The sequence below is a fragment of the Cervus canadensis genome, chromosome 8, assembly GCF_019320065.1.
Source record: "Cervus canadensis isolate Bull #8, Minnesota chromosome 8, ASM1932006v1, whole genome shotgun sequence".
In the NCBI taxonomy this organism is placed as follows: Eukaryota; Metazoa; Chordata; class Mammalia; order Artiodactyla; family Cervidae; genus Cervus; species Cervus canadensis.
The window spans coordinates 30900262-30927817 of NC_057393.1; the positions used below are offsets into that span (position 1 = coordinate 30900262).

Here is a 27556-nt window from a genome sequence, read left to right on the forward strand (position 1 = left end):
GAGTTGCTCAGAATTGTAGGATGTTCTAGGTGGTGAGGGGGAAGCACTGCTGTGTAAACATTTCTGATAGATTGCATAAAGATCGTTCAGAAAAAGAGAGATTTGAAAGAAGTTTCTGGGAGTTTGTTGTGATTTATTTTGTCATTCTAAATAAATATTTACTTTTGTACCTAATTTTGCGTTTTGTACTTCTGATTTCCTTTTCTTAAAGAGGGTCCCACAAATTGTTTACATTTCAGACTCAAAACACACACCTGCTCACACTTTTGGTGCCATCACGTGCCACTACTCTGAAAATCCCCAGAGTTGCCCCCTCAGAGCACTCTGCAGACGGCTTTCCCACCCCCTCCTTCCCTGCTCCCCTGGAGCTCTCCTTAGCGCTGCTAGGATCAAGGGCCAGCTGTTTGAGTCCCTGCCAAGACAGAGTGTCTCTCCACATGCATTGTGTTCACTGGGGAGAATGATCAGGGCTTGAAGCTCAGGACCCAAAATGTACACGAAGTTAGGAGAGAGAAAAGTTCAAGAGCATTAGGCCTTTGTGATTGTACTCAAGACTCAGGCCCACTCTTTTGGTGAATTGTGGGTTAGATTATACAGACACCCATGCTTTCATTAAATATAGCTTTTGAGTACCCATTATGTGCCTGATGGATTGCCCACCACCTTGACTGTTAGTTGTATAATTTTTCAATAACATTTTACCAAACTCTGAAATTCCTGTACCACAACCCTTTAGTCAGTTGGGTGACTCCTTTATAGATAATATAAGAACTGGTTGAAGAAAGCCAAAAGACACCTACATTTCATAGGACCTTTTTTTCCCTAACAGCATTTATTTCATCCAAGCTTTACTTCTCAAAGTAGTTCTGAACCCAAGATAATAACGTTGACCCGTAGCAAAGAAGATCAAGAATAGTGCAGCCTCAGAAAGCAAACCAAAGGTAAATATGAGAATGTGCTCAGTAGGAACCCAGAGGGAGGCCCTTGGAGGAGGGGCAGATAACAATTTATAAAGCTTTGGAGAGACTAGTATCAGCCTCTCCAGTGTTTGACTTCAAGGTGTCAGAATAGCTTTTATAGGTCAGTAGGGTTGTTCTAGTGATTATCCAAAGTTCTCTCCGATCCAGTGGGGAAGGCCCCAGTTTTACAGCATTACCTGCCCAGGCAGGAGGCAGGGTGTTAGAACTGTGAGTAGACAGCCCCTCCTCCCTGAAAGCAGCAGGCAGCAAAATAGGTCCGGAAATTCCTGAGCTTTGGAAAGCCAGCACTAATGCAATTACCTGAAATAAAAGAAGAGGTCAGATAATAAGGGGCAAAGGTTTTTCCTTTTAAAGTAAAGAGCCAGGTAAACAAAACCAGCTGCCCCTGGAGCCAACAAGCTCTCCTCATTAAATGTTTTAAGAGGCTAATGGGCATAAGTGGCTAATTGGAGTACAACCCTGAAGACTAAATCTGGGGGCCTAGAGAAGGGGGAAGGGGACTCGAGGTTAAGCAAAGAAGAAAGGAGATGAGACCTGCTCCTGGCAGAGGGTCCCTATCTGGCCAGAATGGAATGGAAATAAAAGTAAGATGATTTCATCTGGAGTCTCTAATATTTGTTTGGATCTCTGTGATACCGACTTCTTGAGAATCTCAGCTGGGACAATTTTATGTTTATATGCTAGTGGAATAGGATCTGGAGTAAGTTTTTAAAATAACTAATTATGGGAAATTTTATGTATATTTACTATGGAAAGTCTGAAAGGGCACAAGTCAAAATGTTAACAATGAGTTTCTCTAGGTGTTGGACTTACCAGTGATTTTTCATTTTCATATTTTAATTTTATGTGCATTTTCTATTTTGTCTATAATGAGTGCTTGTTTCTTTTATAATAAACAGATAAAGGGCAGACTTTTAAATAAGATGAAAAGCATTAAAATAAAAATAAAATTTAGAACAAAAGAGAGCAAGAGAGTTGGTGAATGAATTGGTAAGTAGTTCCATTTACTTTGTATACTCTGTCATCTTTGCTACCTTCCCAGGTGTGTGCTTGGCATGAGCTGCCGATCTGGAGGCCAGCAGAGGAAGGAATGATGGTTGCTGGTACTGAGCCAGACAGGCTATTTGTCCACACACAATGGTTTCAAGCCCATTGTGTTTGTAGTAATAGTTCACATAAAGGGTATTTCTGCACAGCCTCTCCTCGCTTCAGCTTTTAGTTGAATAGCTCAGCCATTTGTAGTGTGATCCTAAGAGATGCTGAGATTTCAAGAGAGTTTAGAGGAGGACTATGAGTTATCTAAAATTATCAATCTAAGCATTTCTAGAAACAACCATTCTGCCAGGTTTATGTGGAAGATGCCAAAGCACATCTTACTGGCAAATTCCCTTCCTCTCTCTTTCCCTGCCTTTCCTCTCTGATTTCGTTTGGTCCTCTGGTGCCTTTGTAGCCATTACTAAGCTAGTTAACTCTTGAGAAGAAACCTTGGCAGCTCAGAATCATCTTTACTCTCCCACTGAGGAAGACAGAGGAAAGCACAGAGTTGCCCCCCATCACTGGACAGTCAGTTGGAATCCAGTCCCACTTCCACTTACCCAGTCTTGGTTAGAAATCACCATCTTTTCCATTTTTAACAATTTATTCTTTCCAAGTGGTTATCATAGGCTCTTATGTCCAAATCTAACTGATATATTGAGCCCTTTACTATAGGCAGCCACTATCAGAGAGCCAAATATCTGTAATAGGCAAGAGTTTTTCAAATAACTACAAACTGCTGACACTGAGTGTTTTCTAAGAAGCTTCACGTATATGAAGTGCAGCAAGCTAATTGTCCCGGGGTACCCAAGAAAAAGGCTCAGGTATTTATCAACTCATACCTATGGTTCATTTGTCTCCTTTCTTAAAAAGGAATACTAAATTCTGCAGGACCAAAGTTCTTATTGGCAAATAGATGGGGAAACGGTGGCTGACTTTATTTTTGGGGGCTCCAAAATCATTGCAGATGGTGATTGCAGCCATGAAATTAAAAGACACTTACTCCTTGGAAGGAAAGTTATGACCAACCTAGACAGCATATTAAAAAGCAGAGATGTTGCTTTGTCAACAAAGGTACGTCTGGCCAAGGCTATGGTTTTTCCAGTAGTCATGTATGGATGTGAGAGTTGGACTATAAAGAAAGCTGAGTGCCAGGGAATTGATGCTTTTGAACTGTGGTGTTGGAGAAGACTCTTGAGAGTCCCTTGGACTGCAAGGAGATCTAACCAGTCCATCCTAAAGGAGATCAGTCCTGGGTGTTCATTGGACGGACTGATGTTGAAGCTGAAACTCCAATTCTTTGACCACCTGATGCGAAGAGCTGACTCACTTGAAAAGACCCTGATGCTGGGAAAGATTGAGGGCAGGAGGAGAAGGGGATGACAGAGGATGAGATGGTTGGATGGCATCACCGACTCAATGGGCGCGAGTCTGAGTAAACTCTGTGATAGATAGGGAGGCCTGGCGTGCTGCAGTTCTTGGGGTCGCAAAGAGTTGCGCACAACTGAGCGACTGAATTGAACTGAAAGTTCTTATTTCCATAGTACAATATAAATGTGGATTTATGTTTGCAAATGAAAGTTGGTGAAACTTCACGGTAATATGGGATTCCTTGGCATCCAGATGTGAATCTGACTCAGACTGCAATTATTAAAAAGACACTGTGATGGTCAGGCTGGGGAAGGGAGTCTTATTCAGGCAAAAGATAGAGGCAATGTTCAGGGCCACAACTGAGAAGCTTTTAGAGGATCTCCCATCTCTGTTAACTTCTCTGATTCCCTGAGAGAGCTCATCTATGGCCATGACTTCATTCATTATTTACAAACTGAAGAAAAGAAAACAGCGAGGTCAACATTTTCTATCTCAACTTTTCTCTATGCTGACTTCTCACATCTCCAAGGACCTGTTTTCTCTTTGATATTCTCTGTATCTTTGATATCTAGGCAGAATAATTTCTTTCCTTTGACAAACCTAAAACCTAGTCTGACTAGCCTACATGTCCTTGGCACCAGTGTCCTCTAAGACATTCCCTCTCATAAGCTCATGATCATCACTGACTCCCTTCCCATCTCTCCTACACTCTACAGCTTTATTTTATTAGTTCTTTCTTCACAGGCTCTCACTTTTACTTTTTCTGTGACCTCCCTTACTTAGACCCAGATTCCTTCTTGCCTGCACTGTTGAGATAAGATAACCTTGTCACACTGGTTTCCTGCCTAGAGTTCTCTAGGCTCTTGTCTAATTCATGGACCTCAGGATAGCCTGAGACCAACTGAGAATGATTGAATCCAGCTTGTTAGGTTAAGAGTGGGGCCAAGAATAGGCTCTAAAAAGCTTAAGCTAAAGTTTTTACTGGAATTCCTCCCCCACATGTCACATGAAGGAGGAGCTGGACTATTCCTGGGTCCAAGAAAACAGCTGTTGAGTGAACAATAAGAGGAAGCCAGTTTCAGACCCATGGTAGAAGAACCTTTCCTGGGTTCAAGCTGTGCTACAGTGGATCTGTACTAGTAGAGTATGAGAGTCGATTCCCTGTCCCAGATAATCACTCTCAGGGATGTTGTCACTGGCTTACCTACTTTAGACCACATGACCACTAAGATCTTTTCAGACTCCAAACTTTTGCAGCATAATCACAGTGCTCCCCATTTCATTCTCTCTCTCTCTCTCTCCCTCTCTCTCTTTCTCTCCCCCTGCCTCCCACCTACTGGAAATCCAGAGTTTGTTTTTGCTCCTCCATAATACCCTCATTCCAGATCCTACAGTGGATGAACAGTGTCTTTTTCCAGATAGGTGTTTCCCTGCTCATCCCATCCCATGGCTTTTTAGTTTGGGTTGCTACCACCTTGGATATTTAAGTAACCTGGAGGACAGATTTGGTTATTTAGTACCTTTTGTGTGCCATGTTCTGTTCTCAGCATTTCTCCTGATTTTTATTCACAGGGTACAGTAACCCTGTGAAAATATATGTTTGGGTTCCTTTTAAACCAATTTTAAAGAAGGGGAAGCCTAGTATCATATAGGTAGTATGTGGCAAAGCTGAGCTTGAACCAAGGCTTTCAAACTCCAAGTTTTGTGTACTTGAGAAAAGTGACCAGAGGAAGGAGGGGAAGAGTGAGGCCCCTCAACCCTGGGTCATGGAATCTGTGGGATAGGATGCATGTTCACAGGGAATCCTACATATTGAAAGAGTACATCTGGTACTTTTATCTCAAGGAGCCTTAAAACTATATGTTTTGCCAGCAAAATTTATATTTCTGATGTTTAAAATAGTTACGGGGAGCTAACAAAGAAAAAAGAGGAAACTATAATGTATTTGATCAAAACATAAAAGAACACTAATTACAGTACATTTTTAACATACACATAGTCATTATGTAGTATAATACAAATATTTATGTCCTTCATTATGTGTTATATTAACATTGCACAAATTATTTTTTTATTTGAGCACTGCAGTGTTTTCATATGCCCAGCTTTCAGGTAGTATGCTGTCTAATCACAACCGAAAAACAACTGGAGGTGCTGACAGTGGATTACTAATAGAGGTTGCGAGGTGATGGATATGGACGTTACCAGCTCTGTGTGTTACACATAGTAAATGTTTATTGGATCTGAGTCTAGCATCTAGTACCAGGAATGAGGTGAAAGGTCCTGTCATTGGTTTGTTTTATTCCCTAATATCAGTAACCACCCAAATTTTCAAAAGCATGTACCCTTTGGCACAACAATCTCACTTTTAGAATTCTCTACACGTGTAATTTAGTCAATCTCCTATTGTTTGTGACCCCATCTTTGTGAGCTGAAAATTAGAGAAATCAGAAAAGAACTAAAAGTTGTTGAATGCTTACTGGAGGTGAAATTTTTGCGACTCACTCACTTTAGGTTTATCTGCTTAATCTTCAAACTATCCTGGGAAGCAGATAGGTTACCTCTCTTTTAAGAATAAGAAAACCGAGGCTCATAAAGCCCAGGCATGTTATCCAAGATCATATAGATAGTAAATACCTGATATGGAATTTGAATTCAGATATCTCTGGCTCCAAAACTTGGACTCTTTCCAATATACCAATGATTTAAACATTAGAGTCTGTGGAAATGTGTGACGTGGTGAGGGAGGCCAAGGGGAAGGCTGAATGGGAGGCACTCAGCTACCACCCACACTGCAGCCAGAGCACCTGGTTCAAAGTGTGACTACAAGGAATTTTAACCATTCCACTACATCACGTATTAGAATGGCAATTTAATGTTACAAAGGATTTTCACATGGTTCTAAAACATGTACTGAGAGGTTGGTGAATAACTAAGAATGACATAGTCTATCATTATTCATCAACCAAGGAGACCTAAGTAGATTGGAAAAAGCACACAGGAGTCATAAGTTTTGACTTAAATTGATTTAATTTGGAATTTTGCAAAGACGAGTATTGGGAGGTTTAAGATAAAGAAGGTTACTTAACTCTGGACTTAACTCTGTTACTTGAACTCAAGTTTTCAGAGTAAGAATTCTCAGAGAGTCCACACAAAGCCGGATGGACTTGTTTTGGTTGAATGTTAACAGCATAGTGTCAGCACAACTTGATGTTTCACTTAAGCCATCTAACAGAACCAGGGACACTGCCACACTGAGGAGTGCCAAATGTTGCTATTTTAGGATAGGGCACCTGGACTGTAATCTGTCTTTCTTATTTGTTTATTCATATCCATTCATTTATTGTAGAAGAGGAAGGAGGTTGACTACAAGGTATTTTGCCAGGGAAGTGAACTGGAGGTGAAATTTTTGCGACTCACTCACTGCACCAAATCTGATTTTTTGTGGTTGGTGTTCTCTTATTTAAAGATGTGGAAACCTTTCAAAATGTTTGAGTAGTCTTGCAAACCTCTCACATACCTTTATTATTTTAAAGTTGGAGTAAGGATGGTATGGAAGGGTTGTTAAATTACTTTCCCTATGGGGGCAACAAAGTAAGCTTTTCCCCATTACCCAATTTGTGTTATGGATTCCTATCAGTTCCTATAGAGCAATAAATGCAGTTTCAATGGACAAAGGCTGAAAAAATCACAGTATTAGCCCACAGATGGAGGTAAAAATAAAGAGGATAAGATGTTTATTTTTGTTTGAAAAGTATGTAGGATCAAAACTTTTTAGAATATAAAAGCTCAAGTGAACCTGGGCTGTTGTTTCTCAGGCAACAGAGACCTCTGGCTAGAGAAATATATTTGTAATCTCCTGCTTGAGATTTTACCTGATTCTTATTTTATTTTTATTCCAGTTGCTACATTGATGGCCGGGTGGTCAAGGTGATGGACTTCCTGAAAACTCGCCTGTTAGACACACTCTCTGACCAGATTAGGAAAATTCAGAAAGTGAGTAAAAATCTCTGGGGAAGAAGAGGAGAGAGTTTGGGAGTAAGGCAAGGGAAGGTCACAGGGTTCCAGCTGGATGGTAGCACTGTGGATAGCACAGTCTAGACTTGCATGGCCACGAGCTACCTCTCACAGTTGATGATTATTATTTATTGTTTTTAGATTGAGAAGGGTTTGAATGTGCCATATCCAGGTTTAAAAGCTCCTATATTTAATGACAAATACTTTGTAATAGTTTGCTTCTAAATTGTGAGTTACTTAAGGGAAGGATAGGTTTTACTTTCTTTTTGCAAGAGTTTATTTTGGATTAGTTTAAGGAGAGGATGATTACATTCATTTAGTGGAATTGTGGTCTAGGGTATTGGCAATTTTGAGCCACATGTACAGTACTCCTAGACATCTTAGAATCAGCCAAGTAACATCTTACTTTTGTAGACATAGATTAAATTAAGCAAGCACATGTAGGTCATATATTAGCAAGAAACCTATGGTCAGTAGTTCTCAAACTTGAGTAAAATGAAAATCACTAGAGGCTGTTTGTGAAATTTCCACTCTCACTTCTGATGTTTTGACTTAGTGTGTCTGGAATGGATCCCAGACATCTCTGCCTTTTAATAGTCATCTATCAAGTGATTCTACCCAATGCTGATCACATTTTGCAATACACTAGATTAGTTAAGTCTGAATTATGAGGGTCTTATGTCTACAATTTCCATCTGCCTCTACAAAATAGTATCTCATCTTTCTTTGGTTTCCTAGTCAGGTACTTTTCCAGGGAAAAGTGAAGGTGAAAGTCACTCAGTCATGTCTGACTCTTTGCAACCTCAAGAACTATACAGTCCATGGAATTCTCCAGGCGAAAATACTGGAGTGGGTAGCCTTTCCCTTCTCTAGGGGATCTTCCCAACCCAGAGATCGAAACCAGGTCTCCCGCATTGCAGGCAGATTCTTTACCAGCTGAGCCACAGGGAAGCCCTTTCCAGGGAATGAAGACCTTTTAAACATTCAACTTCCTCTTGGGCAGATTAAATACATCTTTGCCAAAAAAACAAACATGTAGGCCCCCACTAATATGGAGTGAATGGGGGAAGTTCCCTGGTAGTCCAGTGGTTAGGAATCCATGCTTCCAGCACCAAGGGTTTGGGTTCAATCCCTGGTCCAAGAACTAAGATCCTGCAAGCCATGGCATGGCCAAAATATATGTATATGGGATGAATGAACAAGTGAATGGGTAAATAAACAAATGGCTCATTATAAAATTAGTTGTGTAAGAAAATACTGTTTGGTGCAATCATAGAAAAGCACTTAATGTCATACTCAGATTATAAATAACCCTTTGAGTCTTTAGAAGCTGTGAGGCCTCAGGACTTCTGAATTTCTACATCCCAGTCTGATCCCTCTGGGGATCACCCTTATCTGTCACTGTCTCCTACTAGGCAATGCCTAGGAGAACTAAATTATTTGAAATATCTGTCAGTCTCTGCTTGTTATTCACTTAGTTTTTAATATTTAACTACTATTTACTGAGCTTTTAACAAGTAGCAGGCATAGTGCCAGCTGCTGAGGATACAAAATAGAATGAGACATGGTCTTTGCCCTTGAGGAACGGTACAGTTTCAAGGTTTAATACTTACTTTGAGCAAGCTGAAAAACATATTACCTAACGAAGTAGAATGTCAACCTATTAAACTCTATAGAGTTTTCTAAGCACATTATGCTAATCCAGTATTAGTTATTAGTCTCTAAAAAGAGGGGAGGAAATTTCTTTCACTTATTCACTTGTTCATTCTTTCATTCAATGGATGTTTACTGAGTGTTTACTGTGTTCCAGGTACTAGTCTAAGTTTTTGTATTACAGTAGTGTTCAACATAACAAGTCACTGTATTTTTGGTTTTTCCAGCTTTGAGTCTGGCAACCTGATCAAAGGATTATCACTGGAAGTAAAATGATTCAGTGGTGTCATGGCACTGTGAGCGAAGATTCTAATTGTGTTCATGTAATTCTTTAAGTAGAACTACGTCAAAACCAAGACAAATGAGTTAGGAGTTAGGTTCTCCTCTTTCTCCCCACTACTGATTACTCTCCACCACTGAATATTCCTTCACCATCACAGAATGTTCAGAGACTGAAATTAGAGACTAAACTTGCTTCCTGATTTGTCTAGGCAAGCCTGAAGAAACTTAAGGAAAAGGTCTCAAACTCTGGGCACAATTGAAATTCAGACCTTTAAAAACACGTCGGATGGACACAGAAAAGGAGAGCCAAGTGTGATTGCAGAAAGGAGCAGTGGAGCCTCGAAGAGAAATGGCCTACATATACAGAAGGCACCTGGCAGGAGGTAGATAGAATTAGCAGTAGGGCCTGGAACCACCTTTTGGCTCTGGCAAATACAAAATGCTCAGTGGTCCCCTCAGGCTTATGTTTCTGTTCTGGTTATGTCTTGCTGTGCAATAAATTATCCCAAAACTTAGTGACTTAAAACGATCATTTATTATGACCATGAATTCTATGGGTCAGGAATTCCCATAGGATGGCTTTTCTTTGCTCCATTAGTTTCAGCTGGAAAACATGAAGGCTAGGCTAATTCAAAGGCCAGTGACTGGAATCATCAGAAGACTCATTCACTCTGAACGTTGATGTCAGTTGTCAACTATCACCTTTGTGGGGCTGATAACCAGAATACCTCTCCGTGTAGCCTTGGACTTCCTCTCAAAGTTTTAAAGTCAGATGCCCAAGAGAGCGAGTCAGGTGGAAGCTCTATTAACTTTTCTACCTATCCTCAGAAGTCATAAGGCATTGCTTCAACCATAGTCGATTCATTAAGACTGTCACCAAGACCCTTAGGGATTTAAGAGAAGAGGAAATAAATGCTTCTTGATAAGGGAGTGACGAGGTTCTGGAAGGGCATATAAGACCAGAAACATTTTTTCAGTCACTTTGGGAAAATACTGTCTGCCAAAGTTTCATCCTCCTTGTTTTATTTAGTAGCCCATTCAGTTCTCTCTCTGACTGGTTTTCTTTTTCCAAATCTCTTTTATAAAACTCTTGCCAGAAATTGCCTTAAGTGGGTATCTGCTCGGGTTGTTCTTAGATCACAGATTCATTGAGGTTTGATTCATAGGATAGACCTTCTATTGGCTACAGTAACCTGGACCCAGTTGTTAGGGCCTTGAGAAGGGGAGCCTCTCACCACAGCAGAGGATATACTAGGTACTGGCCTGATTTGGGGAGATGAAGGCTAGGAGACCAGAAAAGAGTCATCAAGATTTATCAGTTGAAAAGTTACTTTGGCTGTCCCTGAAATCCCCTGTGGGTGGAATGGGGAGTTTAGTAAATTTGATACTAGGGTACAGTCTGGGGCAGAGCGATCAAAGTTCTTTCTTGTGAGCCCCCCCAACCAGCTTGGAGATGGTCCAAGTGAACATTTTATTAGGTATATACATGGAACTCTCATCCAAAAGCTAGAAATGGAATCTATGTTTCTTTTTTATTTCAAGAAGTTTGGAGAAATCTTATTGATCTCTCCTTAGGTCCTAGTAGTGGAAAAAGGGTAGATTTCCTACCTGAACAAATTCATGCAAGGTGGTGAGGCTGTTTGAAGAAGAGACAGGAGACAGGATTTGAAGTCTAGTGGCTTGGGTTGTATGACCCTCAGCCATTCGCTTACCCTTTCTGATTTTGTTTCTTCACCTGTAAAATGAGGTTGCTAAGAACACAGTCAACCCTCTCTATCTGTATCTGTGTGTTCTGCATCTGTGGATTCAACCAAACACTGATTGAAAATATTCAAGAAAAAAACATTTTAGAAGGTTACAAAAAGCAAAACTTGAATTTGCCAGGTACTGGCAACTATTTACCTAGCATTTTCATTGTATTAGGTATTATAAGTAATCTAGAGATGATTTAAAGTACAATACATGGAAGAATGTGCATAGGTTATAATACAAACACTATACCATTTTGTATATGGGACTTAAGCAACTGCAGATTTTTATATCCACAACAGTTCCTGGAACTAGTACTTGATAGCAACCATTGTACTATCCTCCTTCCCTCTTAGGGAGATTAGGAAGATCACATGAGACCCTGGTTTGTTCATTGCTAGTGAATAGTAGTTCTTATTGTCATAATTATTGTTGTTTCAGTTATTATGGTTGTTTTTTAATAACAATTCATTTTACCGGAGAAGCTTCATGTTACCTTTATTCTCAACTTGTTCTTTGCTTTCTTCCTCTTTCCTCTTTCTTTGAACCCTGGAGAATATGATAGGTGATATTTTTGGCACCTGAAAGACAGTGACTCAATTGCTAAAAACAGCTGTGGTTTCCAAATTTGGACTGCCACATAAGAATGTTTAGTTTTCTGAGCAGTGGGTAAATTCTGGTTATATGAAAATCTACATGATGCATTTGAAAACCAGTGTTTGGACAACCCACTCGTTTGGGTGATTCACACACTCGCTCTTTTCCATTAGAATGAAAATAATTGTCTGTACTTTGAGAGATGAGTCAAGGGAAAGAGTTGAGAATCTCACAATGCAGCCAATAGTCCGATGGGAAAGTGAGAGATGTTTAGGATACAGTGCAGATGGTATAGTGCGGATAGCTGGGCAGACTCCAAAACAATAACATAAGAACCAAGATGAACCATTTTGGCTCAAGTCACTTGGACTCTATGATTTGTGTCTTCATTTCCTAGAGGAATCAGAGGAGGAAATAACACTTTTTGATATTATTTTCAGCAATTCAATAAGCACAGGAAGGAGTTGGTGAAATCCCAGTCATAAGGGAAGTATTTTCAAAAATACTGTCCTTATGATTGCATTTTGAATACTAAATAAACTGAACAATTGGCTTCCCTAATATTTGAAAATTTTCTTCCCTTCTCCCTTCCTTCTTTCTTCCCTTCCTTCATTTATAAACTATTTATAACATTCTTGTGTATTCCAAACTCCTGAGGATAAAACAATGAGCAAGAAGGATATGGTGGTCATACTCACAGACTTTATGGTCTAGTGGGAAAATAATTAATGAAACAATGATAGTAAGATGCAATAACTCATATAACAGTGGAATTTAGGGTGCTACAGGAGCCCATGGTGGGTATATCTACTGTAGTTTGTAAAGGAAGGGAATTTTCAAGTATTAGGGAAGCCAATATTTTTTGTTAATATCATCATTATTTATGATTGTTTATATTAATAAAGAGTAATTCTTTTGAAATCTCAATAGATGCTGTAACATTATAGCACTTTTACCAATATATCTTAGTGGCAGGATCATAGAAGTAGGTAAGGCAGACAAGCATTTAATCCTTTGGAAGTAATGAACAGATTAAAAAGGAAACTTTTTTCTCAATCAGTCTCTGGTTTACCTACTAGTTATATCAAAGTATATCAAAGGGGAAGAGAGTAGAAGAATAACAGTTAGTCTTAAAGGTCATAGAATAACTGGATGCACAATTAAAGGAAAATGAGGACAATGACAATGTTAACCTTCTCTAATGAAGAAAACCAAAAATGAAAACACACTAGTAGGTTAAGAACAGTAGTATTACCACTGGAAAAAATTAGTGTTTGATTGATTGATATATTGATTGATTCATTCAATAATCTATCTATATTTGCTCAGTTCAGTTCAGTTGTTCAGTCGTGTCCAACTCTTTGCGACCCCCATGGACCACAGCATGCCAGGCTTCCCTGTCCATCACTAACTCCTGGAGTTTACTCAAACTCGTGCCCATTGAGTTGGTGATGCCATCCAACCATCTCATCCTCTGTCATCCCCTTCTCCTCCCGCCTTCAATCTTTCCCAGCATCAGTGTGTTTTCAAATGAGTCAGTTCTTCACATCAGGTAGCCAAAGGACTGGAGTTTCAGCTTCAACATCAGTCCCTCCAATGAATATTCAGGACTGATTTCCTTTAGGATGGACTGGTTGGATCTCCTTGCAGTCCAAGGGACTCTCAAGAGTCTTCTCCAACACCACAGTTCAAAAGCATCAATTCCCTGGCACTCAGCTTTCTTTATAGTCCAACTCTCACATCCATACATGACTACTGGAAAAACCATAGCCTTGGCTAGACGGACTTTTGCTGGCAAAGTAATGTCTCTGCTTTTTAATATGCTGTCTCGGTTGGTCATAACTTTTCTTCCAAGGAGTAAGCATCTTTTAATTTGCTCAGTATGACCATTTCCATCTCCAGGGCATCTTCTCGACTCAGGGATCCAACCTGAGTCTCCTGCATTGCAAGCAGATTCTTTACTGTCTGAGCCACCAGGAAAGCCCATGTTGAATGCTTGTTTCAATGTGCCAGTGCCTATCGCTTAGCAGGCGCTCAGTCAATATTACAGAGAGACAGTTAGGGAGGGGAAGGTGAATGAACAGAGTGAAATAGTGGTAGAAGTGTGAAAGAAGCGAAGCAAACCTTTGTCTCATCACATTCGGATGTGCTATCTCTGCCGTTCAAATCCAAAAGAATCTAATTCACTACTAATTTTGTAGCACCGTGTTGAATAGATAGAAACTGATTTAGGCAACCATAAGTGGACTATGAGGCTTCCCAGGTGGTGCCAGTGGTAAAGAACCTACCTGCCAACGCAGGAAATGCCAGAGACATGGATTCAATCCCTGGATCAGGAAGATTCCCTGGAGGAGGGCATGGCAACCCACTCCAGTATTCTTGCTCAGAGAATCCCACGGACAGAGGAGCCTGGCGGGCTACAGTCTATAGGGTCACAAAGAGTTGGATATGACTGAAGTGACAACACACACAGCACACAAATGGGCTATGCCTATATGTAGGCATAGTGGGAGAGTTTCCTCTGGGTATGTGTTTAAGGGTGAAAGAAAGGTCTCTTTGTGGCTCTGAGTAATATTTTAGTCAGTTTGTTAATGCCAGATACTTCACTTTAGAAAAATAATTTTTGACTCTACTTTAGCGGGAGAATGCAGAATGTAAATAACCCAAGGAGAGGTAAACTACACTGATTTAAAGTCACACTAAGGCCTTAATATAAAATAGATGATCCTTTTCCAAAAGCAAGGTTATTTCCTCTGTAATAATTTTATTTTACTAAAATATTTTATTGAAATATAGTTGAATTGCCATGTTGTGTTAATTACTGCTGTATAGCAAAGTGATTCAGTTATACATATATACATTCTTTTTCATATTCTTTTCCATTATGGTTTATCACAGGATATTGAATAGTTCCTTGTGCTATACAGTAGGACCTTGTTGTTTATCCATTCTGTATATACCAGTGTGCATCTGCTAATCCCAAACTCCCAATGAATCCCTCTCCCAGCCTCCGCCCCTTGGCAGCCACCAGTCTATTCTCTTTGTCTATGTTTTTGCTTCTGGTTTACAGGTAGGTTCATCTGTGTCATATTTTAGATTCCACTTACAAGTGATATCACATGGTATTTGTCCTTCCCAGGAGCAGGTTTGGATAGAGGGGAAGAGAACACAGGCCAAGGGAGAACTCAAGAGACAGATGACCCTAAACACAAACTGTGCCACACTGATACCTTAGGTGACATCCAGGTGTGATTCTAAGTTTAATGGGGCTGGCAACTTATACAATGGGAACCACTTTAAGAAAAAGAAAACAAAACAAATTTGCATGTTTTAGAAATATATCTGACCATATGAACAAATTACTAGGGCCCTTCCCAGGACATTAACAGAGGCCCCGGGGAAATGGGGAGCTGAAGTTGATGAGCTTCCCAGTAAATTGGTGTCTGTGACTCCACGTGACTATGCATCTGAAAATGGGAGAATATGACCCAATGGAACTTTTGGCTCTTCTCTTTCAGATATAAGACACTGATGATAAATAATGGAATCTAGCTGGAAAGATATGTTTACCACAAAAAGCTCCAAAGTTTTGGTCAGTGTCATTCTATGAACTATATTTCCTTGATTCTTAAACACAAACAGTGATAGAATCCCAGCTAAGCTATTTAAAATCCTAAAACATGATGCTGTTAAAGTGCTATACTCAATATGCCAGCAAATTTGGAAAACTCAGCAGTGGCCATAGGACTGAAAAAGGTCAGTTTTCATTTCAATCCCAAAGAAAGGCAGTGCCAAAGAATGTTCAAACTGCTGTACAATAGCATTTATTTCACATGCTAGCAAAGTAATGCTCAAAATCCTTCAAGCTACACTTCAACAGTATCTGAACCAAGAACTGCCAGTTGTAAAACCTGGGTTTAGAAAAGGCAGAGGAACAAGAGAACAAATTGCCAACATCCATGGGCTTTCCTGGTGGCTCAGATGGTAAAGAATCTACCTGCATGCAAGAGACCCAGGTTCAATCTCTGGGTTGGGAAGATCCCCTGGAGAAAGGAATGACAACCCACTCCAGTATTCTTGTCTGGAGAATTCCATAGACAGAGGAGCCTGTCAGGCTACAGTCCATGGGGTTACAAAGAGTTGGACATGACTGAACAACTAACGCTGGATCATAGAAAAAGCAAGAGAATTAAAAAAAAAAAAATCTGCTTCATTGATTACATGAAAGTCTTTGCCTGTGTGGAACACAACAAACTGTAGAAAATTCTTAAAGAGATGGGACTGCCAGACCACCTTACCTACCTCCTGAGAAACCTGTGTGCAGGTCAAGAAGCAACAGTTAGAACCAGACATAGAACAACAGACTGATTCAAAATTGGGAAAGAAGTATGACAAGGCTGTATATGTCACCCTGATTATTTGGCTTCTATGCACAGTACATCATGTGAAATAGTGGGCTGGATGAGTCACAAGCTGGAATCAAGATTTCTGGGAGAAATATCAACAACCTCAGATATGCAGATGGTACCATTCTAATGGTAGAAAGCAAAGAGGAACTGAAGACCCTCTTAATGAGGGTGGAAAAGAAGAGTGAAAAAGCTGGTTTAAAACTCAACATTCAAAAAACTAACATCATGGCAACCAGTACCATCACTTCATTGCAAATAGATGGAGAAAAGTGGAAACAGTGACAGACTTTATTTTCTTGGGCTCCAGATTCACTGCAGACAGTAACTGCAGCCATGAAATTAAAAGGCACTTGCTCCTTGGAAGAAAAGCTATGACAAACCTAGACAGCATATTAAAAGACAGAGACATCAGTTTGCCAACAAAGGTCCCTGTAGTCAAAGCTGTGGTTTTTCCAGTGGACATGTATGGATGTGAGAGTTGTACCATAAAGAAGGCTGAGTGCCAAAGAAATGATGCTTTCAAATTGTGATGCTGGAGGAGACTCTGGAGAGTCCCTTAGACTGCAAGGAGATCAAACCAGTCAATCTGAAAGGAAATCAACCCTCAGTATTCATTGGAAGGACTGATGCTGAAGTTGAAGCTTCAATACTTTGGCCACCATAAGGTGGCCAGATCCAACTCATTGGAAAAAACCCTGGTGCTGGGAAGGACTGAGGACAAGAGGAGAAGGGGACGACAGAGGATGAGATGGTTGGATGGCATCACTGATTCAGTGACATGAATTTAAGCAAACTCCTGAAGGTAGTGAAGGACGGGGAAGCCTGGCGTGCTGCCATCCATGGGATTGCAAAGAGTTGGACATGACTTAGTGACTGAACAATAACAGCAACCTTAAATTTAATAATAGCTGGAGGGAGAGTAAACAGCTGGCTAGTTCCTTTTGATGGAAGACATTCTTATTTCAAAACCATTAAAATGCATCAACAACTTACAGAACTATAGTAATTGTATTACCTTTTAGCTTACAAATGCCATCCACTGAGTGCATCAAATATTACCAATGCATTGAAGAAACGAGTAAATTTTTTGAAGGCCATACTTGCTAAGTAGAAAAACTAGAACTCCTAATTCCAAGGCCCACACTGTATCCAATACACCATTCTGAATCTCCCATGCATGTTGATCATTAATTTTGTAACCCATGTAATATTTATATTCCTGACCACTCAGGATTAGGAAACCTTTTTAAAAAGAATACTGAATGTTCTTGGTGAGAGAATATAAAATTGACCTCAGTCAGTTGATAAAATCTGAGATGGGTGTTCTAGACATGAGGGCTGAATGAAAGTTGGGTGCTACAATACTAGGTAATATATATTATCACAATATTAGAGAGTGGAAGAAGACAAGGATTTTCAGGGAGTGATTTGCATTCATTCACTGGATTCCATTCATATATTTCATGTACACAGTATTTGGCCAGCGTATAGTGAGGTCCTGTTGTTGTGGAAGGCAATGAGTATATTAAGGACATATTGGGGGACTAGCCCTCAGAACAAATTGCTCCTTGAAGCAAAAATCTTCTTCATGAGGAAAAGGCAGTTTGGGGTGACTGTCTAACATTTCCACATGGAAGTGGGGAGATTACAGGGTTTGTCCTGAGCAAGAGGAAATTACCTCTGAGGCTGGTGAAACTTATGACTTTTCAGTAGGTAGACAGTCCAGTAGGCCTGAGGGGTTGGTTAGTCATAGAAAAGGACTGGAGATGGGAAGAAGAGTAATTTATGTGCAGGTAGCTGCTGTCCAGTCTTTCCCTCCACCAAGTGCTTATTCTTGAACACAGTCATTGCTTTGGGACTGTGAAGCTTTCTTCCTCATTTTCTTGCATATGCTCATAATTTCCTTGTCTCCTCTGTGACTTTCCTTTTTGTGTATTTTCTTATTTTAATTTTATGTTTAGTTGCAATTACACTCAATTGCTTTTCTGTGGTTTGAGATAACAAGAGCAGAGAATGCAATTTGAAATCCTAAAAATGACATACAGAAACAGAAACCACAAATTAAAAATTGATCTGATACCAAAAGAAAATGGGCAAATACGGCACTCCGGAACAGGGAGATGATAAAAAGAATTATACAGAAAAAAATTAATGAAACTGACAGGAAGTACATTAGACAGAAGAAATAAATCAGAAAGAATGTGATGAGATATTGGAGTCACTGAGCTCAGAATAGCTCAGCTTGTCTTACCTGAGAAGAACATATTAAATATGGAGGCAGTTTAGTGAACCAGAAGCTTCTAGGTCTCCTCAAACAACAAAATTCAATTAGAAAGTGAACAGAGTTCTGAGGTGAAACTGTGAAAATTTAATGTTTGTTCTTATGGTTCTGAAATTATTAGCTATATTCTCTGATACTCAGCCTTTCTATTGGTAAAATATTACCTCTCTTACTTATTAACAAGTAAATTACTTCATTGTCTTATTATTTAACAAGTATTTAATAAGCAAAGTGACTGACAAACATTCTATGAGGCATGCAAAATGGGAAAAAATATGGCTTTCTCAAGCTGCTTATGGTGTAGGATGGCTAGGCAAACAGAAAATTACAACTCAGTATAATAAGGTCAAGGATAGAGATAGATTCAAAGAACTTTGGAGGCCAGAGGAGAGAATTAATATCCTGAAGTTTTGAGAGAAGTTTCACAAATGAGATCACATTAGAAATAATCTATGAAAAAAACAATGTCTCAGTCAACATGGGTGAGGAATGAGTAAGGGAGAAAGTGATCAGTGAAATCCTAAAAGAAGATCATGTAGTTGAAAAACCATGAGTCCATTGTGTGGTGAACCTCAGGTCTTGGGGGGAGGGAGAGGAGAAGAGGCAGCTAAGGGGTGGATATGAAGGGTCTTAGATACAAAGTTAAATAAAGCAGTTGGCATCATAGCCCATGGATCAGTGGTTCCCATCACCATTTCACCATGTTTAACATGCTTTCATGGACAAGTGAATAAAATAGACTGAGCTGTGTGTAGTTTACTGGCTCCTTTGCTTCTTTTCCATGTTAAGGAAGCATTTCATAATTCTGGTGAATGAAAGGAATGTTATTATGATAATTTTGAACCTATTTTCTTTTATCAGTACTTTTAAGTAAATCATTCCCCAAATCACTGCTTTCAATATTATCTGAAACAAGTCACTCATAACATGTCTGCCAACTAGTCACACAGACCACTCCATGAACACCTGATTGAGTTCTGCCGCTGGTAATGAGGAGCCATGGAGGTTCTGAAGCTAGGGTGAAGCTGGTTAAAAGACAGCAGCAGTGTAGAGGAAAGTCTTGAGAAGGAGGTCTTCCTTGCAGGAAGACCAGGGGAGAAAGGATAAGATCCGGAACTCAGAAGGGGACAGAGAGTAAGAACGGAGGGGGCAGAATGGAGTGATTTTGTCCTCGTCTCACACAATAGGTAGCGTAGAGTCAAAAACACACAAGAAGGATGGGAAGAAAACCTGGAACATTATTGAGCTCTCACCTGGACGTTTTATGAATACAATAAGAAACAAAGAGACAGGAGCACCTCCAAGCAGACCCATGTCCATGGGTAAGGAAAGTTTAAGAAGTTCCCTAAAGCTATTCGCTCCTTCTAACAAGTGACATAGGGGACACGTTCTGGTTGCCTAAAGAACTACTGCTTTTCCTGAAGTCCTAGGGAAGGTTGATTTCCAACTATATGAGATGCTGGAATTAATGGACTCCAGCTTCCTTTGGAGGGTGGGCCTCTTGCCAGGCCTGATTAGCCCAGCTGGCCTGTCCACTATTCCTGTTTTATTGCTTCCTTTCTCATTAAGGAAGGTGTTGGGTTTGGATAACCATAAACAACATGTCTGCTGCTACAAGGCTACCATCACTTGCATAGCCAGTGGCTGAAGCCAGGCTCTCAGGAGTCTTTTTTAAAGACAAATCACAGTTTTGGAGAGACAGGAAAGGGAAGCCCGGGTTTGAAAATGTGCCACAGAAATGGTTATTTTCCTATTTTTAACTGTTTTCTTTAAAAAAAAAATATTCAAAGTGGTAGGGAAAATAAAACTTTTTAAAAAGTCAAAGCTATTTTTCTCTCTCACCTCTCCTCTTTCAATATAGCCACACAAAACAGAAACAGTCCTGATGTCCCCAACCCCTGAAATGAGACGGAGGGAACTAGAGGGTTTCCCTTCATACCACCCTGTCCCCAGCAGGCCAAAGGATTCTGAGCAGCCACTGGCAACCAGCTGAGCTGTTCTGTGGGTGCTTCAAAGCTCCCTTGTCCACATGGACCTAAGAGCTGAAGTCTGTGGGGGATAAAAAAACTGCTGAAAGGGAGCCAACCGTTCAACTCCCCTCTCCCTTCACCTCAATAATCTCGGCATTTGGGCATTTGTACTTCTCCCTTCCCAGACAATGTGTTCCTTAAAATAACCTTCATTGGCACATCATTTTTCATCAGGAACCGTACCCTTGTTCTTTGCAGTCCTCCAATTTTCTCTCTTCTAGCACAGGGGGAATCATATTTACTCAGAAAACCGCAGTGTTGAACTATAGCCCTCAGTTTCTTAGAGTTTCACTTTCTAAGGGAATTTTGCAGCTGGTTCCATCTGTTTTTCCTGATTTTTTCCTCTACTCTTCTGCCCATACTAATTTCCTCTCTAGGCCCAACCAGCACCCAACCTCAGTACCTCCCCCACACATTACTATGATAACCTCTTCTTGTCTCACGGTAGACACACTATTCATTAAGCTTCTTACCGTGTCCCAAACAGTAAATGCTTCATACCAACTACTCCAAGAACCTCTAACACTGATACTTTCTAGGAATTTCTCTGCCATATAACATTTCATATAACTGGCTTGGTTTTGCATCAAAGCACTCTCTCCTTGTGTTTTTTTTGGCTCATGTATTAATAGCTTCTCTAGAAAATGACAAGAATTGCTCCTGTGCTGAGTGGATAAACAAACTACTCTGAATGCTAATTACATTAATGTGAGCTATCCATGTAGATTTTAAATTCTAAATAGACCTTTCCCTGCTACTTAGCACACATATGGTCTATTACCTACCACCACTGCTGCTAAGTCGCTTCAGTCATGTCTCACTCTGTGCGACCCCAGAGACAGCAGCCCACCAGGCTCCCCCGTCCCTGGGATTCTCCAGGCAAGAACACTAGAGTGGGTTACCATTTCCTTCTCCGATGCATGAAAGTGAAAAGTGAAAGCGAAGTCGCTCAGTTGTGTCCAACTCTTAGCGATCCCATGGACCTCAGCCTACCAAGCTCTTCCATCCATGGGATTTTCCAGGCAAGAGTACTGGAGTGGGGTGCCATTGCCTTCTCCAACCTACCTACCTACCACCACAAACGTGTCCGTATCCAAATAAAAGCAACCAATTCTAATGTTAGATCGCCAATCACAATCTCATGTACTTTGGACAAAGAGAGTGATCTAGGTAACATTTGCTTTACTTTAAGAGCTTATCATTTGCCAGACACCTTTCCAAGTGCTTTACAAATATTAGGTCACTTAAATATAAAAAAATGCACATTTACTATTCTAATTTTACAGCTAAGAAAATTAAGGCACACCAAGGTCAACAGTGCATCTATGATGAAACCAGGATTCAAACCCAGGCAATGTGTGTGCAGACCACTAACTGCTAATCAATTCTACCTCACTAATTATAAGAAGTTTTAGATTGTCTCCTTCCAAATCTTCCTGCAAGTCAGAAGAGAATTCAAATGAACTTTATTTACACAGTGTCTGTGTCCCTGATGAGTCCTGTGTACACAGCAATTTATAAATCCATCCATTTTCTGGAATCAAGTCCTCATTTAATGGAGCTTAACTAAAGTCCTTATATAAAGGTGCTAGAGGGATTTCCTGACCTTCATCTAAAACATCAAGCCTCCTCTTCTTCCAAGGCACTATCTGTCAGATTAATAGATTTTATTTTCCTCCTAGAACTTCATATTTCTCAATTTATGTTTGTGTGTTTATTGTCAGTCTCTTCCCCTTGACTAAAATATGAGCTGATGAGAGCAGAGACTTGTGTTTCATTCACTGTTTGCCCCTAGAATTCTGCTTGGCATATAGCAGGTGCTCAATAAATATTTACTGAAAGAATGAATAAATCCATTTGATAATGCCTTCATGTTTTTGCATAGACAGCCTTAGCCCTTCTTTGGTAGTGATGGTGGTCTAGTTGCTAAGCTGTGTCCAACTCTTGCAACCCTATGGACTGCAGCCTGCAAGGCTTCTCTGTCCATGGGATTTCTCAGTCAAGAATACTGGAGTGAGTTGTCATTTCCTTCTTCAGGGAATCTTCCCAACCATAAAGCCTGGGTCTCTTACATTTTAAGCAGGTTCTTTACTGCAGGCAGTCTCCTGCAGTGCAGGCAGATTGTTTACCAACCAAACCACCAGGGGAGCCCAGTATAATTTTAAATATTCCCCTTAACTAATTTCACCTACTCCTGTGGTCTTTTTCTACCATTCCCAATATTTACCTCTAGCCAAGATCTTTATTTTTGAGATGACCAAATCTGGCTTTTTTGTCTCCTGTATTTGTTGTTTATGTTATTTTAATTTCCATAATCAAATTTACTCTTGACCTTTGGGGAATAGGAGCCAAGGGGGCCCACACAAGCATTACAAAATACTGATACGTTTTGACATTTTGTGTTTAGAAAGGACTAAGATTTCATCTCTTCCAAATATGTTACGTTATATGCTGGTGAAGAAATTGAAGTCCAAGATAATGATTCTCCAAGCAGCCATGAGACGCTTCTACCACATAACCCCAGATTTTCAGGATTTATTCCCCTTTCCACATCAGTTATCTACCTATTAGGGTCCACCTCTCCTATTGTTAATGATACATATTACACACTCAGCTCTACTGAGATACAATTCACATATCATGAGACATACCCTTTAAAAGTTTGAAATTCAGTGGTTTTTAGTATATTCACAAATTGTGAAACTGTCACTATTTAATTTTAGAACATGTTCATTATCCTCCAGAGAAACCCCATACCTATTTGTAGTCACTCCCCATCTTCCCCCCTCATTCTCTTTCCCTTTTTCCAACCCTAGAAATCCATTAATCTACTTTCTGTCTCTATGGATTTGACTGTTCTGGACATTTCATATAAATGAATATAATATGTGGCCTTTTGTGTCTGGTTTCTTTCACTTAGCTTAATGATTTCAAGGTTCATCATCTTATACTATTTACCTTTTTGTTTTATTTTGTTTAACAAAACCACTTTTCTCTAACTGCCTTAATCATCTCTATATCTGTCTTTGAACAAAAATTAAACTTTGAATATTCTAGAAGCCAAAGGCAAAAAAGAAAAACAGAAATATATTACTAAGTTTCAGTTAATCTTAAAGGAAACACAAAAGTTTATCAAAAGCATGAATGTTTTAAGGGGAATCATTACTGTAGACCTTTACTTTCACCATATGACTCTGTTTTCTAATCATTTAAGGTATTTTTCTTGCTTTCTTATTTATAGTGTTTCCAGCTTTCCTTGGGTTGGGCACTCTAAGCAGTGTCAAGAAGAGGGAGAGGACCACCTTTTTCTAGGTGCAAGGAGAAATTCTTCTTTAATCTTTAGCAGCATTCCAGTTTGACCTCCACTATTAATTTTCAGTGAAGAGTGTTGCAGTCAACCTATGTCCTAGAATATGCACTTGTTCTCCTGTCACAATGTCACTTTGGTTCACTCAGGAGAAAAAAATGATCACTTCTTTGAATGGACATGTATCAATATTAATGTGTGTGTGTGTGTGTGTGTGTGTGTGTGTGTGTACCAGCTGTATGGGCTATATCAACATGAAAACAGCACAGATCATGACCACCTGGGAACAGAGGATCAGAGGAACTTTAGGAGAATGTATGGTCCTTCTCATTTAGGAACAGTTTTTAAAAATCTCATTATCTCCTTCTGCTTTTGTTGTGTGAACAGGTGGTTAACACATACACCCCAGGAAAGAAGATTTGGCTTGAAGGTGTGGTGACCACCTCAGCTGGAGGCACAAACAATCTATCAGATTCCTATGCTGCAGGATTCTTGTGAGTAGAACTTGCAATTTCACTCCCAAGGGCACTGAGGAAAGGACAGTGAAATTGCTTATTATTCTGCCCTTTGGATGGGGTGGTGGTTCGTTTCCTACTGAAAATTCTTCATCCGTTTCTTTGTAAATGTGTTTAAACACTCAACAAACAGTGATTAGGGACTTGACTAAATAATAAGATCTCAGGTACAGGCATTAGAGCAAGAATAATAAGGATAGTTATTAGTAATAAGATTAGTAATAAGTAGATAGTAATAAGAGTTTTATTTTATGTCTACAGTGCAAAATATGGTACAGACAGCATATATTTTTTTCTTATAATTTTCAATAGAGTTCTGGGAGATAGGTAAGAATAAGAGGGAGGTTTTGCCCTTTAGAAACTTAGACAACTGGAAGAATAGAGATGGAGGATAAGAAAAGCTATTGGAGATAAGTTTCATCATCATAATTTTAACTGCATAGTGCTTACCATGTGCCGAGGGCATACTTAATAGTGCTTTGTGCATATTTAATGATTTAACAACCAGTGTAGTAGATGCCCTTATTTTATAAGAACCCACTAAGATAGATGCAATTATTATTAATGGCAGAGGTTGGACTCAAGTTATAGCAGTCTGCTCCAGAGGCCTACCTTTTTGCCACTAAATTATACCACCTTTATTCCTTCCTTACATGGTCTGTCCACACAAGGGATAGACATGCAGAGGAATCAAGAATTTCTGACTGGGAGTATCACGAAGGACTTTGTGGAGGAAGAGGCAATTTAGTGGAACATAGAGAAATTTCTCTAATTTCTATAGGTGAAGGTTGTTGCTGAGGGTAGTGGGGAGCACTCTAAGCTGAAGGAACATTATAAGGAGAAATGATTAGTGTGAGAAAGCCTCAGTATCTGAAGGGGTTAGTGAAGGTATGATTGTGCTAAGCCGCTTCATTTGTGTCTGGCTCTTTGTGACCTTACGGACCTTAGCCCACTAGGCTTCTCTGTTCGTGGGATTCTCCAGGCAAGAATACTGGTGTGGGTTGCTGTGTCCTTCTTTAGGGGATCTTCCCCACCAGGGATTGAACCCACATCTCTTATGTCTCCTGCATTGGCAGGTGGTTCTTTACCACTAGTGCCACCTGGAAGCCCAAGGAACATTGTGAGGGTAAATGATTAGCATGAGAAAGCCTCAGTATCTGCAGGGGTATGATCATGTTAAGTCATTTCAGTTGTTCTGACTCTTTGTGACCCCATGGACTGTAGCCCACCAGGCTCCTCTGTCCATGGGATTCTCCAGGCAAGACTACTGGAGTGGATTGCTATGCCCTCCTCCAGGAGAGCTTCCTGATTCAGGGATCAAACTCGAGTCTCTAAATGTCTCCTGCACTGGCAGGCAGGTTCTTCACCACTAACACCACCTGGGAAGCCTAGGTATGATGAGGGACAGAGTTTTACCACAAAATCATAGAAGACCTTGAAAACCAGGGATGCAATATGAGGCCTTATTCTATACTCAGTGGCAAGCCATTGACTATTACAGAGGAGGAGTGAGGTCCTACAGAGATCTGACCTGTATTGAAAACACTGGGTTTGATAGTTTGCACCAGTTTGGAGAAGCAAGAGATAGGAAATTAAATTTGAAGGCTACTGCAGTCATCTGGAGAGCAACTTAAGCCAGAAGCACTTAAGCCAAGGACCTCTGGCTGGCCTGCCATTGTCATGTGACAAGGACAAACCACTCAAGACCGCAGACTGACCAAGTGACCTGTTTCTGGTCCAATCTAGTCTGTGGTCCTGGTTTTTCATCTGAACAAGGTTCTCCTAAGAACTGCAGCTCTGCCCTCAACTATACATTTCACTACTAACAGCCACTTCTAATTATATAACTATAGTTCCTCTCCATTAAGGCAGCTTCTTTATTACATTTGTGAAGGGCAAATCAGGCTGGTCAAGCAGATGTCTTTTAAGATGGAATCCTGGCAGATGCAGATGAAGATAATGAGTCAGTGTCTACATGATATGCCTGGGGTCTTCCAGCCCTGTGTCCACACATGGAGCAGCATGAAGAGGTTGTTCAGTGTTGCTGAGGGTCTTCTTTCAAAAATACTCTCCTCAGCAGGTTTCACTGTGACAGTTAGATTGGCAGCTGGAGGCCCCTTGAATCAGAATATGGCCTTTGCTTAGCGATCTCAGAAGAACTCAGCTGCAGGGCCTAGCAAGTAGTCCGTTTGTACTGAGTGTTTTCATGAACATTCTTCCCTTTAGAGAGTGATGTGAAATGAGAAATAACACAGACCATCATGGAGAGAGCTAGAGAGAGACCTGCCTTTTCACTAGCATCAGCTAAATATCCATAGATCTCCACAGTCACTTTTGTGAACACAGATTAACATCGTTGTTTAGGTTTTGGTGTAGTTCAGATGTTCCATGCTTGGTTGACAGATCAAATGAAAACCAGCTCATTCTGCTCCTGGTCTTTTCTCTTACCTTTTTATCATCCACTGGTTGTAAGCTCTACTGGCAGTACCCAGAAACATGCTCCTTGAGTCCAATTTTCCAAGGGGCATAAATTGCTTCCTGGAGAAAAAAAATGTACAGCATTCTAGGAAGCTCCACAAGGCTAGCAAGGAGTTGGAAAGAAGGCATTTTACAGTCCTTTTTCAATATATGGCATAACTATAAGCTTACCAGGACATATTCACATGCATGCATAAATCAGAATTCTCTGCTGCCAATATGCAAGGGTGGTTTTCCCGGTCAGGACTTTGAGATTCTTTGATGCCCTACCCTTGGCATACTGCTGTGTCTGCAGCACCTAGTCATGTCTGTCATGTAATAGATATTCAATAGTGTTTTGTGGATAGAAATTAATAGCCACAGAAGCATCCTTGGTGAGATGTGCCAACTATCTTGCCACTTTTCGCTAATTAAGCATAAAAGAGTGACATGGAACACCATTTATTTCCCCTTCTCAGGAGACTTATTATTGCAGAGGAAGATGAAAACAATTCCGGAACTAACCATTCTATTCTGAAAAGCTATGGAAAAGCAGGGGCTCTGGCCACAGTCATTTGTTAATGCCCTAGTCCTGGGATGTGCATATAGGATGTGGGTTTAAAGAGGAGAATGAATATTCTTCTCTCTCTCTTTAGAGTTCCTTCAAAAACTACCCATATACTCTCAGAAGAAAATCCAAAAAACTCAGATTTACTAATTAGTACCTTTTTTTATTTGTTGTACCTTTGTTATTTATTATTTATTTATTAGTAGTAGTACCTTTATTTATTTGTTGACTATATATTCTTTATATTTCACTGTGCTAAGCTCTGTAGAGGTCACAAGTAGGAATTTGATAGCATTCTTGTAAAT

General features: G+C 40.0%; 1 protein-coding gene across 3 annotated transcripts in view; it reads left to right on the forward strand.

Annotated features, from left to right (window-relative positions):
* Positions 1-27556, forward strand: part of HPSE2 (heparanase 2 (inactive)) — a 665453-nt gene that overhangs the window by 504135 nt on the left and 133762 nt on the right. For all 3 annotated transcript variants that reach the window (XM_043476432.1, XM_043476433.1, XM_043476435.1), the window contains exons 7-8: positions 7289-7382; positions 24099-24205. In XM_043476432.1, the coding sequence (XP_043332367.1) occupies positions 7289-7382; positions 24099-24205 (201 nt within the window). The remainder of the gene's footprint in view (positions 1-7288; positions 7383-24098; positions 24206-27556) is intronic.